Raw genomic sequence first — 20543 nt, forward strand, 5'->3', positions numbered from 1 at the left:
ACGACGCCTCGCGCGATTTCTCCCTTGGCCTCCCTTTGCAGACGAACACGAGAAAAATTTCCTTAATTCTTAAAGGATAAGGCTTCAAGAGAATGTCTTATTTGGACGAATTTAAAAATGCGAATCGTATATTGTAATTTCAAGATATATGGTAATATCTTTTGTGTTTGTCTCGTTAACGGCGTTTCGTGTGATTTCTCGTATTCTCGCTTCCCTTTGCGGAAGAACAAGAGGAAACTTTCGTTAATTCCTAAAAGACGAAACTTCAGAAGGATGTTCTATTTGAACGAATTGAACAATTACGTTGTAATTTCGTACATGAAACATATAAAGATCGAAACGAAATACGTAATAAATCAGAATCGTAAAGTAATGCAATCTTATTATACAGTTCCAATAATTAAGGAATTGTATTTATTCATGAGACGCCTACACGAAGATGAAGAGCGATAAATAACGAAGATAGGTTCGATATCCTTCGCAGTTGGGCAGTTACGAATAGAGGGGAAGAATGTGAGGACAAAGGAAAACGAAAAAGTAAAAGAAAGAGAAGGAAAGAGGAAGGAGAGGAAGAGAGCCTAGAGTTCCAAGAGTCCATACACGATAATCGAAATCTTTGTAACCTGGGATAGGTGTGGGTCACTAACCAGCAACCGGCAGAAAGCTGGCTTGAGACTGGTACCGTGGCCTTGATTCTTTCTTAAGACCCTTCAATCCAAACTTGAAGGCATGTGTCGCGTGTCGATCATGTTACAATTCAGTTTTCCTCATACGTGAGACTTGCCTTATACGTTGCGTCGGTTCTTTGAAAATCACCAAGCAATCTTCTTTAGCTATTTATCCCTATCCCTAGAAATCTCTTTTGTAGAACTCTGTCTTTTCTTTCACTTCGCGTCTGTAACTCGAATTCGTCGAATAATCATGAAATTAACACCACTGATGATGTAATTAAAAGCTGTTTGATTTCTTCGCTACAAGTATCGTAACTTTAATTGACGAATGGATTCTCGTGGCTTTCCCAAGGATTCCACTCCTTTCCAACACGTGTTGTGTAAATCACATAGGCGATGTAATTAGAAACATCGGGACACGGTCCAAACGAAACAGACGTTTTGGCCTCCCGAATTATCTATTGGCCTCCTGTTAATAGCTTTCTCGTGTACATATCCGTGGCAAAATATTAAACGATCGTCCAAGATGAGATTTCTAGGAGGAAAGATGCATTAATGGTTTCTATTAGTTAGATGAGACAATGTATTATTCTATTGGGTCAAGGCTCCCGAAGAATCATGGAATCACGTCAAATTTCGTTGGTCATCCTCGATACTTTCCCTTTCTCAAGTTTTCAATTTCTATTATTTTTTTCGTGAAACCAGCGCTCTATCGATCGTATCTCGCGGCTAGATAGAAGATAAGAATCCTTGTAAGAGGGACGACGGCACGTCTGTGTCGAATTTTGTATCTATCATATATACAGTTTTGTCATACGACGTTTCTTGCCGTGTGACTTAATTATGCATTCCGTTTAGCCGTTAAAGCGCTTTAACAGGTTTTACGTACGAAAAACTCATACAACCTGTATCGAAACACATTTGACTTCCCGATGCCAATGAACTTCAAAGACTACGTCAATAATCCGTTCCCGTCGTTCTGGCCCCTGGTCCTCGAACGCAAACTGGATCTTTCACGCCGAATTCGTTTGGGGAACGAAGAACAATTAATCGATTGGCATTCTGAAATTTGAATACTTGTCCCGTCTAACTCCTCGTAGCTACGCATCTGTCTCCGTTCTTCCACTTTTGTTCTCTCGTTTCATCAAGAAACGTCACCTTCTCTCGTCTTTCACCGAATCTAATCGCGGATCGACGAGCTGGAAGCCCGTACGTTCGTTACTTGAATTTTGGTTTTAGCGTAAATGATCTTCGACTCTTTTTCTCTTCTTTTCGCCATTAGAAAGCAAACAAGCCGATAAAACAACCGGTTGCAAGTTCAAGGCGAATCGGCTATTCCATAAAGTGCCTTATTTTTAGGATTCTTGGGGATACCTGTGCCTCTACAATCAATTCCCAAATTCTCCAATGGGACGAGTCTCTTCTTTGCTTGGCTTCCAACTCGCTACTTTTTCTTTGTTCGCCACTAAACTCGACACAAAGGTTTGGAAGCCTTCATTTCTTAACGATCCTATCGACGTTATCCTTTTTTTCCTGCCGTTCTGCCGTTTTATCGCCCGGACTTTTATCTAACACGCGAAACCTATAACAACGAGAAATTCATCGATTCGTGGAATTAATAAAATTTGTTTTTCTCAACTTACATACCAGGAGGTCGCGACTGAAGGATTGTAACGTAACGAAGACATATTTCTCGCTACCAGGTTATTAAAAGAAATATTTTGTGTTATTCAAAAACTCGTGTCTAGCTTAATTAAAAAGAAGAAAAGAAAAAAAAAAGAATTGCAAAGAGAGTCGAGTTGAATTTTTTCCCGGGTATATGTAGGTATTTCGATATCTGGCACACGCTGTCCCGTCGATAATAAATTTGCAAATTACGATCGTAAGCTTCGTGGCGGAAGCATTCACGGCAACGGGTTTCCAGTATCATTGAAACCAAGGTGTACTAAACAGAGAACGAGTATGGCATTCGTAACGGATCGCACTATCCTAGAGACACAGTATCATACTAATCAGCCCTAGCGCAAACCAAAACACTACTGCATGGGATATTGTTGCGCGGACACGATACGATAACACTTCCACTTGTACTCGAACTGATAATGCACTTGTTTATCACAATGCACTAATTTAGTGATCTACTGGGAATCGTCGTACTTTTTTTGCAGCAGTTAACGCGTCGCAATGGAGCGGAACGGACGCAGTTATAAATTGTAAGTTCATTCAATTCCAATTTCCGGCATAAGCAATTCTATCGCAGTCGTAAAGCGATATGCGAATTGTGAAGAGTAGGATGTATATCGCATATCTACTTCGGAAGTGTCAGAACCCAAAATAATTTAGTTAAAAGAATACCAAAGGAGTATTTCCAGGACCAAGCATGGAAAATTACAAAAATAATACTTGTAGACTATCGTTTGTTAACGTCGATTCTTTTTATGCAATATTATGTATTTAGCAAATAATTTTTTAAACGAAATGATTTCTCCTTGATCGAGTCGTGTTACTTCCAAAATACATGTACATCGTAACATTATCATTAAATTTCCCTTATATACGACGAATAATAATTAAATAGAAAAAGAAAACAGTAAATTACGTATACGCGCGTATCTTTTTAAAACAACCTATATCCGAGTTCTAATGAGAGACTTAAAGCATTCGTTTCATTCGATAAAGCATCATCGAAAAAGGCTTTACTGCTAATCGGATTCATTTCACGAAACTATTGCACGAGATAAGGGTTAAAAGAGGAACGAAAATGGCTATACGTATGTGGCGGGGAAAGATAAAGTCATATATATCGAGATTAGAAGCTACGAAACCGTCGAGATGCAAGTTAAGGTGCAGGATCACGCACACAAAATCGCTGGACGGTGTGTCGTTGCTTCGAGACAAGGCGTATCGCGCCGCGTTGAGAATTGGTGTACGTACACTGTCATGTTCTTCGTGGTCAAGGACGTCGGAGACAGGGTCTCCGCGTAGGGTGCGGGAGCCGCGGGGTCCCTAGGCGATGGAGTAGGTATATATGGGCGTCCCCGCGCGTTCAGAATACCAGATTCATGCAAGTTAGCCCTCCCCGCGAAGCGGGTGGTGCGCTTTGAAAAATTCATCGCGAACGACCTGACGGAGTAGTTGTCCGGAGGGGCCCGGTCACGGCTTCTCAATCATCATCGGTCAGTGCAGTAGAATCGGCTGCCATTCACGCGTCTTCGGATCGGCCAGTTCGTAGAGCGCCCGCAACCTGGACACCTTCTGCTGCACAACGTCCCTTTGTTACTCGCTTACGCCAAGGTTCGTCCGTTTTCTTAATTAAATTTGTTTGATTCTTATTAGATATATGTTATAACGAGATTACCCGATGTATATTTTTTATCAGATAAAAATATAGTTGTTTTCTCGCGACGAAGAAAATTATTGATGTTCTAGGTCGCAGTTGTTGAGTTTTCGAGACACGTTGCTTTCAGAATGTAAATTTCAACTTTTTCACGAGTTTGCGTCTTCCCTGTAATTTACACGGGTCCGTTATTATCCGCAGAAAATTACATCTCTATATGCGTGCGACCATAATTTACTACCACTGGAACGCGTTTCTCGGTGATAAACTAAAAAAAAAAAAAGAAGACGATGTAATATTCAGTCTATTAAGTAGTCGTTAAAGCAGTTTGATTCTCGTTAAACATCGATCGATTGACTTATATATATATATATTTTTTTAGTATCGTTCGATATTTTACAATTTTTATCTCGTCTAAACCCGTATTAGAAACTAATGAATTCTTGAAAATGTTGCGAATCTGTTCGAATTCAGTTGTAAAGTTGTTTAGTTGTAAAGTACGTAAAAGAATACGAGACCGCTGAAATGTATGATAAATGGCTTGTCATCGAAGGTATTGTCATTGATATTTGTTGTATCGGAAGAGTGGTAGTTGAAGACTGGCTAGCAAACATTGTCCTCCTTGCGGTCGCTTCCACCTACGAGCGTCGCATTTTTAATGACTAAACACCATCGCGAAGATTCACGTAGCGGCGCGTGTCTTTGTCCTCGAGTGAATCAGCTCACGGTGTTCGCATAAATTTCGATTTTGCGGTTCATATTGTTATACGCATGTCCCCCATGTCCGACGATTCGTCATGCAGTTATCAAGCAAGCTGGTTTAAGTAAAAGTACATGAATATCAAGGTTACTGTCTAGATTAAATTCCATGAAAAATCTCACGTTTATTTGTTTTCTTCCTTACGATCGTTCCTTCTTCTGCAAAAGGATTCTTCTGCAAAAGAAATATTAAATTTACTTGGCGACGAAGATAAAGTGGACTCGTGTGAAATTTACTAATAGAAAAGTATACTTCTCATTACGTTTCTCCGTGGCGATTTTAAACGTTAAATGTGCGAACCACAGAAAAGCACGATAAATCATATTTCTTGTCTTTGATAGAAGAGAGATTCCATAAACGTTTTCGCATCACAACTATCTTTGCATTCGATCTAGAACTAAATATGTGTTTTTATCTTGAATATATCGATAACATTAATTATACAGGCCGATATTAATTAAGTTCAACTAACGTTATTCGTTTCTCACAAGATATTGTAAGTCCACCACGTATTTTGAAAAAGCTTATATCTTCGAATCTATGGGATTATTCCTTTCTTCAACTATTTCATATTAAAGTACTTCTTTTCTAGCCACTAAAATGACATAAAAGTAAAAAAATCAAGAGAAATGGACTTTTTCATATTCTTATGGAATCTTCAAGACTTACAATATATACTTCGCTATTAATTATCAGATATCTAAGTATGTATGATTATATATAGTTTTATATAAAAACTTCCATTCCGAGCTCGTTAGCATTCCAGAAAGCCAAGAAAGATGCCCTTTAAGGATATCGTATATATTAGCGCTTGAAGAATGGTCGTTTTTCAACGTACCGTGATCGACTGAGCTCGCCGAAGAGCAATTATCGCAGCAGTCAGAGCCCTTATAATGCGGAGCACATTTCGTTCTATATTATTTTTCAGTGTCTTGAGCGCAGGACAGGTTTACCGATCAACATGTAGATACGTACGTTGTAAAACTGCGTCTGGATAAATCGCCTAGCCTGCATTTAGCACCCGATAATTCACGCGTAAAGTATCTGTACTCGTTAATTACCACGTTTTGTACTTGTCAGATACGTTGTCAAGTTTAATCGATGTCGTTGCTAATTTATCCGTCGATCATTCAAACTAAGCTTGTACCTCTCCACGCGAATACTTTTACAATTGATGGTTGTCTTCTGTTAAAAAGAAACTAGAGTTGCTTGATACAAACGTACATGGTTAACGACTAAGTCACTAAGATAGAAATTCGAAAATTAATAATATCATATCTATAACTACCGGTTGCAGCAGAATTCCATTTATCTGAATTTGTTGGAAGACAGTTTATATAATAATCGGAGTTCATGTGTTAGGAGCTTCTCTAATTTTACTTATTATTTTTCAGAAAAGATTCAGTTAATCGGACAACAACTACAATTTCGTTCCAGCATATGCAATTCTACTGTATAGTTTTAAAAGCTACGATTTTATGTCAGCAGCTAGGAAGATATCGTATTCATCACTTTTTTCCTTTCAGCGATGATTCCTTGGCTGATCCTGCTCCTCGTGGTCTCAGCGGCCGCAGGACCATCCTATTTAAAATCTATTCCTGACATATTACAACCACCCCCATTGGATCCTATCGAAAGAGAAGCAGATGCAGAAATCATCAGTCTGCCTTCGTTTCAACGAGGCGCCGTCGAAGGTCCTCCGATGATCGAGAACCCGTTGATGGATCCTTCCATCACCCATGCTGAATACGGATCGGAGAGATTTCCTCTGCGTGACGCGGTCGAAGCGTTGCCCGCAAACAAGATCGGCTTTCAAGTCGTCAGTCTACCTCTACAAGATTCCTCGCAGTTAGTATTGCCATAAAAAATACATATTACATATCTTGTTTCATAAGCGCGTTCTTCTTCGATATGGAATTTCATTTGCAAAGAATCGGCATTCACCTTGTACTTGCCATTCCACGATTAATTTATTGACGATTGCTCGTCGAAGTTGCAAACTCGATGTTTCTGGTTAACTGTTTGTCCATTGGATAATTAACAAAGGATGATTAATATTGGTTTAGGGGCCGAGTACCTTTAAGGGACGCCGTGGAACATCGGGAAGCTCCTTTCTTCGGTAATTTCGACCACGAGTCCATCTGGATCGAGCCATTAGCACCACCGACTTTAACAAGGACCGAGCAAATCATTAATCCAAAAGTGGTATGCCATTTGGACTCCAGCGCGGTTCACAGGATAGAGCCGTTCTCTTTGTTTCCCCAATCCGTGCCGGACCATCGATGTAGCCATCTGATTTATATTGCTGCCACTTTGGGTATTTCGTCTTTTGACTAAGATAATTAATAAAGCAATTGATAATACTATTCACTTGTAAATTGTAGTAATGATGTATACATATATTTATTCATAATACATTGTATAATATAATATATTATTATAATATTATGTATAATATATTTATACATAATATCTATTTATTATAGCATTTACACGCTAATTAATTAGGTCTAAATATATTAAATTTCGTATCATTCGGTAATACTTTCGTATGACTACAAAAACATAATGATGATAAAAATGGAATATAGATCCTGATAAAGGAAACGCTTTTTGTAGCTATTATAGATATATAATATTACTATTTAGTAATCAATGCATATTTATAACTAATTAACACAGCGCTATTAATGGTAGAACAAGTAAATAGCGAATAATTTTCCTATTTTCAGATCCAGAAGAGCTGGTTGTCGTCTCAAGGGACCGCGAATATGACGAGATCAAGGGTAAAGTGATCAAACTCCGTTAATTCGCTAGTAAAGAATGAATATATAGTTGAAATCGCGAGTCCCGTTAATTTATTCCATCAATTCGAATAGGTGGATATAAGGCAGTAACGGGACATCGATCGAGGGATCCAGCATTGCGAGTGCTCGTCTCGATCACGGCCCCAAATCGGGGGAAACTGTTTTCTGAAGTGACTAAGAACCATTGCACCCTGCACTGTGAAAAATTTGGAAAATCCATCTTAAGTTTTCTCGAAGCGCATGACTTCGACGGCGTTGAAATCGATTGGGATGGTTCGCCAGATCGCTTCAATGATTTGAAACTCTTGTTGAGAACGATTAAGAAACTTTTCGCTGATCGAGAATATATTCTCGCGGTCGTTCAAAAGCCAGACGATCCGGTGGATCAGGAAATCACTTCTGCAGCCGATTTAGTTCTTCTGAAAGCTTGGAGAGACAATCCTGTGTTCAGAAGAGAAAAATTGGCTCTTCATCCCGCACCATTGAAGTATGTTGCTCGAGTGACGAATAAATGGATCGATCAAATCCCGACAGAGCACAGATCGAAAATTGTTCTTGGCTTACCTGTATTTGGACAAGGATATACTTTAAAATTTGGAAATTTTACGGACACTGGTGCACCTATTATCGGGCCGGGGATTGAAGATGTTTATACCAAGCAGAAAAATGGAAGAATGGCTTACTATGAAGTAATTATTAATAGATGTATCTTACCTAAAAAAGACTACTATAAGCTATATCTCTTTGCACTTTCTTATTATTATCTATAGATCTGTGAGAAATTGGAAGATGGATTGTGGACCTCTGGGAGAGACGAGGAAGGGCCATACATAAAACGTGGTGACCAGTGGGTTGGTTACGAGGATCCATTGTCGGTGAAAATCAAAGTGGCTTACGTTAGATCAGTCAGACTCGGTGGAGTTTCTTTATGGTCTCTTGATTTGGACGATTTTCAAGTTAATATCATGCTATTTTTATTACACAATTAAAACACACGAATATTATTATACGATACATTTAATATATATTTTCAGGGCATTTGCGGTAATTCGTGGCCTATGTTGAACGCTGCAACCGAATCGATAGGCTTGTATGATGAGGTAGAACTGAACGAATGTTCTACTGATGGTCTATCTAGTGATCCAGAAAATTGCTCAGGATTCTATTCCTGTCACAATGGTAAACGAATCCATTCATTTTATAATTCTTTTCTCAGAAAATTTTTTGTTAATTTTAAAATCAGTTTGATAATTATATTATTCATATCTTCGTATGGACATAGGAGTGCGATATCGAGGTCAGTGCGGACCAGGAAGATTCTTCGATTCCATTAATGGCCGTTGCGTAAAAGCGAATTCGAACATTTGTAAACCAGTACAATTCGATAAAATGCAAGGAAATCATTACCAGACTGAGATAAGGGAAACGCAAGCTTTTCAAAATTTAGAGATTTCCCCGAAGAAAGGTCCCCGTGTAGTCTGCTACATAACTTCGTGGTCGCTCTATCGTAAAGGAGATGGACTGTTCGCTCCAGAACGATTAGACTCCCGCCTATGCACCGATATAATCTATGCGTTCGCTGGATTGAATCCAGACACATTGCTCATCCAACCGTTAGATCCTTGGATCGACATAGAACACAGTAATTATATTAAATCATATTAATATCAATATTAAAAGAAATCAGAATGATAAGGTTTTATGTAAGAAATTCTAGTAAAGAATTGTTTTATATTTATATATATAATTTAAAAAAAAAATTGCAAATCAAACATTTTGCTTGCTTTGAGTAAGACGAATTCAATTCTTTATCTTTCTTAAATAAAAAATAAATATTTTCAGATTTATATGAGCGAGTGACGAAGACCAAAGGATCAAAAGTGCTCTTAGCCATCGGAGGCTGGACAGACAGCACTGGTGACAAATATTCTCGTTTGATAAGTAGTAGCGTTGCACGTCGCAAATTCGTCGCAGCTACGATAAACTTCTTGAAGAAGCACAACTTCGACGGCCTATCCTTCGAATGGAACTATCCAAAATGTTGGCAAAGTAATTGCAGAAAGGGACCCGATTCCGACAAGCCCAATTTCACCAAATTAATCCAGGAACTGAGAAAAGGGTTCGATCAACAGGAACCGAGACTTACGTTAGCCGTAGCATTCTCAGGTTATAAAGAAGTGATCGACAGAGCCTATGAAGTCCGTGAAATTTCGGAAATGGTGGATTTCATATCAGTGATGACGTATGATTATCACGGTGCTTGGGAGGCAAAAACGGGTCACTTGTCTCCCTTATTTGGAAATACTGACGACATCAATCCATACTATAATGTCGTAAGTTTTGCAACAAAATACATTCTGTGGAACAAGAAGAATTTATTATCAAATTTTTTTTAGAATTCCACGATGGAGTACTTGATAAATCTTGGAGCGGACAAATCGAAACTTTTGGTAGGCATACCTTTATATGGACAAGCTTATCGACTGTCTAGTGAGAATTTAACAAATCTTGGAGATCCTGCCACTGGACCTGGAACTGCTGGAGAATTTACCAAACAACCTGGGATGCTGGCCTATTACGAAGTTTGCGACAGAATCAAGAACAAGGGCTGGGAGACAGGATTAGGTAAAAAGCCAAAAGAAGAACGAAAATATCTATCTTTTGACCCAAAATGTTCTATTTTAGGGCCAAGTGCGTACCGCAGAGACCAGTGGGTAGGCTACGACAATCAGGAGAGCGTTTTCGCGAAAGGAGAATACATTTTAAAACGTGGTTATGGGGGTGCAACACTGTGGACAGTGGACTTGGACGACTTTTTAAATCGCTGTTGTTCGGAATCCTTCCCACTATTGAAGAGCATAAATCGTGCACTAGGTGAATTGGTTGATTCACGAATCATCTTGAAATCGAAATATAAACCTCGAGTACCAGAAAAGTAGACATGTGTATGTTAAATTGTAGGTCGTTTAAAGAATAAAGCTTCCGAAGGATGCGGACGGCCACCAGAACCAGTTACACCACAACCTCCAACGTTGACGACTCACAGTGACGCAGTGGGAGACACTCATCGACCAACGACGCCAATGGCAAAGCCAACCACGTGGCCAATGTGGACTGAAAAACCGAGTACAGACAATCATCACACAACTACTACTTGGCCCACTTGGACTTGGAAACCAAGCAAACGACCAGAGTCAACGACTAAAAGTAGTACCACGGTCTGGTGGACTCAGTCAACTAGCACTGCTTCTTCAACATGGACTTCAACCAAGTACTATATACTAAATATATTATTTATAATTAATAAGTATGTATTTTTTATTATACCTTTTACCATAAAATAATTGTAGAGCACCGGAGCAATTAACAACAGAAGCTACGCAAGGCATAGAGAAACCAACAGACTCCTCAAAACCAGAACAGCCGTGTATGGTAGGAGAATACGTGCCAGATCCTGATAACTGCAACAGCTACTTTAGATGCGTGCTTGGTGAATTGCAACGCGAACAATGCGCACCAGGATTGCACTGGGACGCGAGACGACGCATTTGCGATTGGCCAGCTGCGGCGAAATGTCAAGCAGAGACAGGTAAGTTTTCCCATTCTTATCATATGCATTTATTCATCAAAGAAAACTATTCAATTTAATAAAGCGAAAGAAGCTTAGCTACCAGAATAACTTCTTGCGTAAAGGTATCCCTAATGACATTAAAATTTTCTGATATTTGAACGATGAATATATTTCTTGTTAATCAAATACTTTATTCCTTGGTCAATTGGTTTCTATTTTTTAAAGCTGACAATATTGACTCTTTAAGAAATGTATATTATGTTACATATAAAAGATTCAACTTACTCTATTATCAATGTTCTCTGATAATTATACAATGTATCTTTCTACGTAACTTCTTGAGACGTTGTCATCGACAGACGCATCGGTTCATTAGGAATAACGCAAACCTGTTTATTCCCGTGCAATATCAGTAAACATTTTCATTTCTGCATACATCTTTCTACTAGTTTTGCAATCGCCGCCTCCAGGCAAGTATCTTCCCTTTGTAATCAATTCGATTCGTATGCGATGCTCAGTGTCAGCGAGAGTTCTGCACTGTTCGTGTCTTTCTTCTCGTTGTCTGGTCAAAAGATGATTTACGTTAATCACATAATTCTCATTCTAATCTCAGTAAATCCCACTTTGATGCAAGTGTACAAAATTTCGCGACCGTTCGGTATAAATACGTTCATAAACATAGAACAAAGAAATTGCTAATTCTAAAAGTACTTTGTGGTAAATTTTAACATCTCGTACTTCTGTTTGAAATAGGTTCTGTGACTCAAAAACCATCATGGACCACCATGAGAACCACCACTACGAAAAAACCAACTACGTCATTCATACCTTCTTCACCCAAACCTATCACCCAAAAACCAATTATGGAAGCTTCGACCGGAAAGCCGCCAAAAAATTGTGTACACGGCGAATATTACTCTTATCCAGATTCCTGCACAGGTTTCCATATCTGCGTGAATGGAAATTTAATTTCTCAACAATGTGGACCAGGATTGAACTGGAACAAGGAGAAGGGCATGTGCGACTGGGCTTTCAAGAATCCTTGCATCGAGAAGCCGAAGAAAACAGCCTCGTTGGTCGCAGGAGGTACCAAGTCAAATGTAAGTAAACTATTATTAAAATTATTAATATCATTAAAATTACAAGTCGCAAAGTTATCGAAGTAACTCGGAATATTTTTTACTGTTTTCTTTTAGTCGTGTACGCCTGATAGTTACACTGGCGTTCCAGGAGATTGCGAAAGCTTCCAAGCATGTTTATGGGGTCGCTACGAAGTATTCCGTTGCGCTCCAGGATTGCACTTTAATGAGAGAACTCGAATATGCGACTGGCCATCTAGAGCTAATTGTCAAGATAACTCTGTATCAACAGATAATCAAGATTCCAACACACCTAGCGATAAGCCAATTAATCATCCAACGAGTACTGAAAAGCCTTGGGTAGCAAGCACCACTCAAGCTACGACCACTTTGCCATCAGCCGTGATAGATGCTGACAAAGTTTCTCCATTGTCTGGCCATTACAAAGTAAAATCATTATCGTAATTAAACTGCTGACAGTTATGCAAATTCATTTTTTTATAAATACGACTAAAAGAATAGGACCTAGGCAGAAATTTCTTTCCCCTTATTAATAATAATAACAATAATAATAACTAATATTATATTAATAATATTAATATTAATAATAATAACTAGTATTATAACAAGTACTGTACTTTGGATATTTTGTGTCTGATCACTTATTTCTTCATTGTTAGATCGTGTGTTACTTCACGAATTGGGCCTGGTATCGAAGAGGGGTCGGTCGTTATCTTCCTGAACATATCGATCACACCCTCTGTACCCATATCGTTTACGGATTTGCTGTTTTGGATTATTCAGACCTAATCATCAAGGCTCACGACTCCTGGGCGGATTACGACAATCGTAAGTTATTTGTTAAAAACATATTGACATTCTCAAACGCAGAGTGTAAATATAAATGTAAATCTATGTCGAACAGATTTTTACGAACGCGTAGTCGCGTACAAGAAACGTGGGTTGAAAGTATCTCTCGCTCTGGGAGGTTGGAACGATTCAGCTGGAGATAAATACAGTCGTCTAGTGAATAATCCTACTGCTAGGAAAAGGTTCATTGAACAAGCAATCCAATTCCTGGAAAAATACGATTTCGATGGGCTTGACTTGGATTGGGAATACCCAGTTTGCTGGCAAGTACGTGCATATCAACATTAATAGATATACATGAACATGCATAATGTATATCGTATAAAATATACATAAATATTCTAACTCCTTACATAAGTATATAAAAATTACTGAACATTACATATATCTTAGGTTGACTGCAATAAAGGTCCATCTTCAGATAAACAAGGCTTCGCAGATTTGCTTAAAGAACTGAGCAACGAATTGAGACCCAGAGGATTATTACTCAGTTCGGCGGTTTCGCCGAGCAAGCAAGTGATCGACAAAGGCTACGATGTTCCAGCACTCGCTAAATATTTGGACTGGATTGCAGTGATGACTTACGATTTCCATGGTCAATGGGACAAGAAAACTGGCCACGTAGCGCCGCTCTACTACCATCCTGACGATGACTATTATTACTTCAACGCAAATTATTCCATCAATTATTGGATCGCTAAGGGAGCTCCTCGTAGAAACATCGTTATGGGTATTTATTTCTTATTTTATAATATTATATTATAAGTAGACTGCGGATTTTTATACAATTTTATATTTTTGTTTATATTAATCGTATTATATTTCAACTATTAAATATTATAAAGAGTACTTTACTTTTGATATTTTTTATATCTTTGTATATTATGTGCAATCTCGCACTTTTAAATTTCTTATAAATGCCATAAAAATTCGCAGCTTAATTATAAAAATACGAATTAAATATTCATCTAACTGACTTATCCCAATAACAGGAATGCCATTGTACGGACAGTCGTTCTCCATAAACGACCGTAACGCAGGTACAGGATTAAATGTGCCAGCTAGTGCTGGTCAAGCAGGTGAATTTACTAGAGCTGCAGGATTCTTGTCTTATTACGAGATTTGCGATAGGATTCGGAACCGTGGATGGAACGTCGTTCAAGATTCAGGACACAGAATGGGTCCCTATGCATATAAGGGCACTCAGTGGGTGAGCTTCGACGACGCTGACATGATTCGACGGAAAGCTGAGTATGTTAGGGACATGGGTCTTGGTGGTGGAATGGTGTGGGCGTTGGATCTCGATGATTTCCGGGGACGCTGCGGCGAAGGACCGCATCCGTTGATGCATACTCTTCAAAAAGTTTTAGCTAGTCCTCCCAACAAAGATGAAGAACGTAATTAATTTTTATTCAATTAATGTCTAGCTGTTCATTTTTGTCTTCAGTTTTAGGTTTATATATATATATTTTTTTTTATTTTGGGTTACTTTCATAGTTGAGAAGCCACCGATTACAGTGGATGATTTAGATCAAGGTCCGATGGCGCCCACGGTAGCATCCACCACTGTTAAGACACCAGTGCCATCTTCAACGTCGAGGGATCAACTGCAACCTGACGATAAATTCAAAATGATTTGTTATTTTACAAATTGGGCCTGGTATCGTCAAGAAGGAGGAAAGTTCTTGCCAGAAGATATAGACCCTGATCTGTGTACTCATGTTCTATATGGTTTCGCAGTACTCGATGGATCGCAGTTGACGATTAAACCACATGATTCATGGGCTGATATAGATAACAGTAAATATCGAGATACATTCCATACAATTTTTCCTTTTTCTCCATGTATCATTGTATTATCATTTCTAGAGTTCTACGAAAGGGTCGCGGCTTTAAAATCGAAGGGAATAAAGGTATTAATGGCTATTGGAGGATGGAATGATTCAGCAGGTAACAAATACAGTCGTTTGGTGAATTCACCATCAGCTAGACAAAGATTCGTCACGAATGTGATCCAATTTATCGAAAAATACGAGTTTGAAGGCTTGGATTTAGATTGGGAGTATCCAGTATGCTGGCAGGTAATAGACTCGCGTTTATTCATTTATAATCTTCGATCTGATTGTTCGATTAGTAAAAAGTGATATGTCGATAAATAAATTTTAGGTCGATTGTAAAAAAGGTCCAGCTACAGATAAAGAAGGATTCGCTAGTTTAGTGAAGGAGTTGAGCGAACAATTCAAACCAAGAAATTTACTGTTATCCGCCGCGGTTTCTCCGAGCAAACGAGTCATTGACACAGGCTATGACGTACCAAGCTTGGCGAAATACTTAGACTGGATATCTGTAATGACGTATGACTACCATGGTCAATGGGACAAGAAAACCGGTCACGTGGCGCCACTGTATCGACTGCCCAATGATTGGGAGCCAACTTTTAACGCGGTAAGTGCACGTCAGAACTTAAAACCATTAACGATGGATACGTATCTGTTTACATCTGAATCTTATTAATTTTTTAAGAAACGAACTGTAATAAAAACGAAAAATTCTTATCCATGTTTTTCATACAAAAAATTACATATAATTTTTATAAAATATTCTGAACGTCTGCATATAATTTTTTTAAATATTATTTTAATAATTGTATAGAACTTTTCAATTCATTATTGGATGGAGAAAGGTGCACCAGCGAAAAAGCTTGTAATGGGAGCACCACTGTACGGTCAGTCTTTCTCCTTGGCAGAAAGAAGTGAGAGAGGATTAAATGCACCGACTTATGGCGGCGGTGAAGCCGGCGAAGCAACAAGAGCCAGAGGTTTCCTGTCTTATTACGAAGTAAGTATTCTACTTTCCTAATTTCTTATTTTTCTCTCTCCCTCTCTCTTTCTTTTAATAAATATTGATATAATATCATGGTCTTAAATAATTATAGATATGCGAAAGGACATTAAAGAAGGGTTGGACCGTGATCCAAGACAAACAACGACGTATCGGTCCCTACGCATATAAAGGTGATCAGTGGGTCAGCTTTGACGATACCAGGCAAATTAAACTGAAGGCGGAATTAATAAAGGATCTTGATTTGGGCGGCGGCATGGTGTGGGCTCTCGATTTGGACGATTTCAAGAACAGATGTGGCTGTGAGCCTAGCCCGCTTCTAAGAACCATGAACAGGGTTCTAAGAAATTATCCCAAAGGTCCATTGTGTCCAGTAACGAATGGTAAATATTCTAGAAGATGAAGATTCATTTATAGATATATTCAAAAGATCGAAATAAATTTAATAATATTTTAAAAACAGAATTTCTGACGATTGACGCTGGAGAATCCACCATGGAATCTACGACTACTGAACGACCAAGTTGGGAACCTACTACTTCTACTAAACCAACGTACTTGCCACCAACGTCTACAACCGCGGATCCGGATTCTGATATTGATGATACTATTGAAATAGAAGCCGAGCCGCCAATAATAGGTGGTTCACCAGACGACTGCGGCGGTCGTGTATTTGTTCCCCATAAGAAAGATTGCTCTAAATACTTTTTATGTAATTTTGGAAGGCTTACTGAACACTCTTGTCCTCCTGGTCTGTATTGGAACGAGAATCGTTGCGACTGGCCTGAGAACACCAAATGCCAGGATTCTCAGCGACAAGTAAGAGTTTTACAATCTTAAAGGGCCTTGGTGAATCAATGTTTCATTAAGGTCGTGTTTTGCACGAAACTCTCCTCTTTCTTCCAAAATTAAGCTGCATAATGACATAATTTCGCTTTTTAATTTGCAGTCGAACGAGTTATTGCCATTAATCTCTGACCAGGAGAATAACAAGAAAAAAATGATTTGTTATGTGATGAACTGGGCGCGAAAGCGGCCTGGGGTAGGACAATTCCTACCAGAAGACATTGATCTAGATTTGTGTACTCATATAGTTTACGGCCTCGCGAAGTTGGATCCGGAACGATTAACTATACAAAATCCACAGGCTGCTAGACAGAAGGAATTTCTTAGTAAAATAGCGGATATTAAAAGCAAAACTGGACTGAAGGTTTTGCTTGGTTTGGGTGGCTGGGATGAATCTACAGATAATAAGTACAGCGAATTGGCGCACAATTCGATGGAACGGAAAAAATTTGCGCGCCACGCTGCTCTTTATATTCAGAGTCGCGGATTTGATGGTCTTGACCTCCTTTGGGAGTATCCAGTATGCTGGCAGGTACGAAAAAGTACATAGAAGTGCAAAAATAAATTAAACATTTCAAATTCACATAAAAAAATAAAAAAATAAAAAGCTATAAATAAATAAGTAGCTACGCTTATATTACGTTTTATATTATCGTGAGTCGTTCATGATTCACTCGTATTCTTATAGATTATAAAATTCTTCTGCCATTATTAATCATATTTTGCTTTATCTTTATCTGTATATAAATTAATGAACCATTTTCTAGGTTGATTGCAATCGTGGACCATCAAGTGATAGGGAAGCTTTTGCAGCCTTGCTAAAGGAACTAAGCATAACTTTCAAACCTAAAGGATTGCTCCTTTCCACTGGTGTTTCTGCTAGCAAAGAAGTCATCGACGTAGCTTACGACGTTCCAGCGTTAATCAAATACCTCGATTGGATAAATGTTATGACTTATGACTATCATGGCTATTGGGAGGACAAAACTGGTCACGTAGCCCCGCTTTATCGTAATCTGGATGAGCAGACCAAATACTTGAACGTGAACTTTACAATAATCCATTGGCTGGAACAAGGTGTGCCATCAAATAAACTGATAATGGGAATACCAGCATATGGGCAAAGCTTTACGTTATCGAGAAAATTGCAAGGAAAAGGAACACCAGGCCTTAACTCACAAGTTTCCGGGCCCGGGCATCCAGGAGACTTCACCAAATCAGCCGGAATGCTCGCTTATTACGAGGTATGTATGAATTTATTATTCGATAGATTAATTAATTTATTTAGATAGATCAGATAGATTCGATAGATTATCATATTTGCATGATAAATAGTTAAATAACATACGCGGTAAGTGTTTAGTTTAAATTGCTATTGCAATCGAATTAGATTTATCTATGGAAAACTTTTCTATTTTCTCATGTTTACATAGATTGCAACATTAATTTATTTTTATATCCGGAGGTTAAGCCGAATGTTTTCTCCTTTAATAAACATTTTCTCAGATATGTAACAACGCAAAAAACAGAGATTGGTCCGTGATCAAGGATTCGAAGAATCTGAGTGGACCGTATGCTACCAGAGGTGACCAATGGGTCAGCTATGAAGATGTATCCAGTATAATGCAAAAGGTAACTAACGTCTATGAATCATTGACGCAAGAATGATGCATGAGAATGTTTGCGTTGTAACGTTGTACTCTTATCGTCTAAATACATAGATGTTCACTTCTCTTCTTCCAGACGAAATTCATAAGAGATTTAAATCTTGGTGGCGCCTTGATATGGTCATTAGATGTAGATGACTTCACAAATCTTTGTGGCTGTGGAAAATATCCTTTAACAACAGCGCTTAGTCAAGGACTTAGAGGAGAACGAAATCTCAGAATGGATTGTACTTGAGATACACGTACTTTAGACAAACACGCGAGTAATTCACGGATGACAATTCATTGACGTTGCGTTCCACTTTCACGGATGACCATAAATCTCGGATCGACCGTATCAGCCAGCATAAGTACTGTACGGCAAGAATTCACAAACGTAATGTCTCAGGAAGAACAATACAATTTAGAGAAAAAAGAAGAGAACAGCGTTTACCTTGATTCTTGTATCGCGTTACAATTGCCAACAATGTGATTGTATAGGATCAAACAGGATTCTATCATAACACTTTCTGATTCGCCTTATTCTCCGTTTCATGGTATAATAGTACATATCTCTGTAACGAGTGATAGTGATTAGATCATCTGCTTTAAATCTATCTACGGATAAAAACATTACATTGATAAAAAAAAAGAATAATTTTTCTATCCAACGTTTGTACTCTTTTTTTTCTTTAGTGAATTAACTAACTCGTTATTGATGTAATGGGGCATTACATACGATGAATCGGGAGATAAATATCATATACTAATCCAATTCATTGTAATTAAAAAATCGATTACGTATGTTGCGTTTAAAGCTTGAACTTTATGTTTGGAATAAAATAAGAAACATTAACGAAATGATAGATAAGTAATCGCATATAAACAAACAAAAATTGTTAGTCTTATTTCATACGGCGATATACGTATATAATACGTGTACGATAGATACCGATTATACAGCATTCATTATAGAATCGTGTGAACGCTTCCATAATGAATATATCCATCATACATGTATCGTCGTATGAAAGAGACGTAAATTATCTGAAGAACTCTTCCGAGTGACGTGCATAGAATTTTCTTTCGCGCGCAAACGTAGAGAACATGAAATTGCCAGTACGTTCCTCGGGAAGACAATTTTAATCAAACTCGGAACTGCATGTATGCACTATGTATTATACATACATATGTATTATACATTATATATACATGTATGTATAATAAATACACGCAATTTTCATAAAATTTGTATAAGTTATCAGTATAAGTTTCAGTATAAGATAAAGAACAAAGTGGATTATACGAATGAATTATTTATCCCGAAAGATGAGAGAAATGAGTAATTAACGAGTTTCATTCTGGCAAAGATTTTTATAGCTTGACTCTGATTTGACTTCGATTCAGATTCTGTAGAAAAGTTTATTTTATATGGAATATTGGCTTGTTAACTGGCTGAGACTTAGTCTAGTCAGTTAGCGAGAAATAATTTGCAGCGATAATCCTATCTTAATGTGGAATGAATAAAGACATAGAATGAAACAGTAGTATTCTATACCCAACCCGAGATAACGAAGTTCTAAATTCATCTATATAAAAAGAAATGGCTTTCTTGACTCAGGACAATAGAAATGAAAGAAATACATTGTAACACTGAAATTTTGCTTCATAAAGATACTACTTCCTCAAATGATAGATAGCAACGGCCAATTATCAAGGCAAAATTCTGACCAATTAGCTCGTTGAAAGTGAAGTTTTTCTCGCAGAATTTCTCACAGGATCGATTGTTCAAGACTGGAATTAATTACATGAATAAATAAGAAGTACGTAACATAAACTCGGTAGGAGAGGATAGAAAAATGGTGGGGATTCCCACTTCGGAAATCATTTACAGCATTTCAGCTAGTCCCCCGTGAACAGTGTAACGAAGTAGACAAGCAGTTGTGCATACTAGGATCCGGGTTCATCGAAAATAACTTTACTGTAAGAAAAGGCTAGTAAGTCATTTAAACTATGTACATTATGCCTCTACATTATATGCAATCACATATGAAATTATCTACAACTGACTAGAATTACTAGAATGATCAAAATAACCAATTTAGTTGAAACTTT

At 38.0% G+C, this 20543-nt stretch overlaps 1 protein-coding gene and 1 long non-coding RNA gene across 3 annotated transcripts; one reads left to right on the top strand and one right to left on the bottom strand.

Moving 5' to 3' along the window:
- The first annotated feature begins 3281 nt into the window (after positions 1-3281).
- Positions 3282-20497, top strand: LOC138178542 (probable chitinase 10). Of its 2 annotated transcripts, XM_069110502.1 has the most exons (29): positions 3282-3965; positions 6295-6616; positions 6835-7085; positions 7501-7554; positions 7648-8264; positions 8346-8531; positions 8610-8754; positions 8858-9217; positions 9418-9908; positions 9972-10200; positions 10261-10449; positions 10537-10846; positions 10926-11164; positions 11900-12246; positions 12343-12672; positions 12906-13074; positions 13151-13362; positions 13489-13825; positions 14088-14492; positions 14593-14895; positions 14965-15176; positions 15262-15540; positions 15748-15933; positions 16031-16319; positions 16400-16755; positions 16886-17314; positions 17550-18026; positions 18289-18414; positions 18526-20496. In XM_069110502.1, the coding sequence occupies exons 2-29, from the start codon at positions 6297-6299 to the stop codon at positions 18682-18684; spliced, it is 8007 nt and encodes a 2668-aa protein (XP_068966603.1). In that variant the 5' UTR covers positions 3282-3965; positions 6295-6296; the 3' UTR covers positions 18685-20496. The 2 variants fall into 2 exon arrangements, with proteins under 2 accessions (XP_068966603.1, XP_068966604.1); XM_069110503.1 differs by having other exon boundaries at positions 3799-3965; positions 9972-10449; positions 18526-20497.
- LOC138178547 (uncharacterized) lies at positions 6388-11610 on the bottom strand. Its single transcript, XR_011172739.1, has 4 exons — positions 11432-11610; positions 8983-9196; positions 6846-7101; positions 6388-6599 (listed from the first exon to the last, which is right to left on the bottom strand). It is a non-coding gene; the product is annotated as an uncharacterized LOC138178547 (long non-coding RNA).
- Positions 20498-20543: the final 46 nt, after the last annotated feature.

This window comes from Bombus flavifrons, chromosome 3, assembly GCF_040668555.2.
Source record: "Bombus flavifrons isolate JBK064 chromosome 3, iyBomFlav1_principal, whole genome shotgun sequence".
NCBI classification, from domain to species: Eukaryota; Metazoa; Arthropoda; class Insecta; order Hymenoptera; family Apidae; genus Bombus; species Bombus flavifrons.

What these genes read in the sequence shown, in the direction of transcription:
- LOC138178542 (XM_069110503.1), top strand. Translation starts at nt 6,297, where the DNA reads ATGATTCCTTGGCTGATCCTGCTCCTCGTGGTCTCAGCGGCCGCAGGA. An exon ending in CGAATATGACGAGATCAAGG is followed by an intron (nt 7,555 to 7,647) that starts GTAAAGTGATCA and finishes CAATTCGAATAG; the next exon opens with GTGGATATAAGGCAGTAACG. An exon ending in GAGCATAAATCGTGCACTAG is followed by an intron (nt 10,450 to 10,536) that starts GTGAATTGGTTG and finishes GTTAAATTGTAG; the next exon opens with GTCGTTTAAAGAATAAAGCT.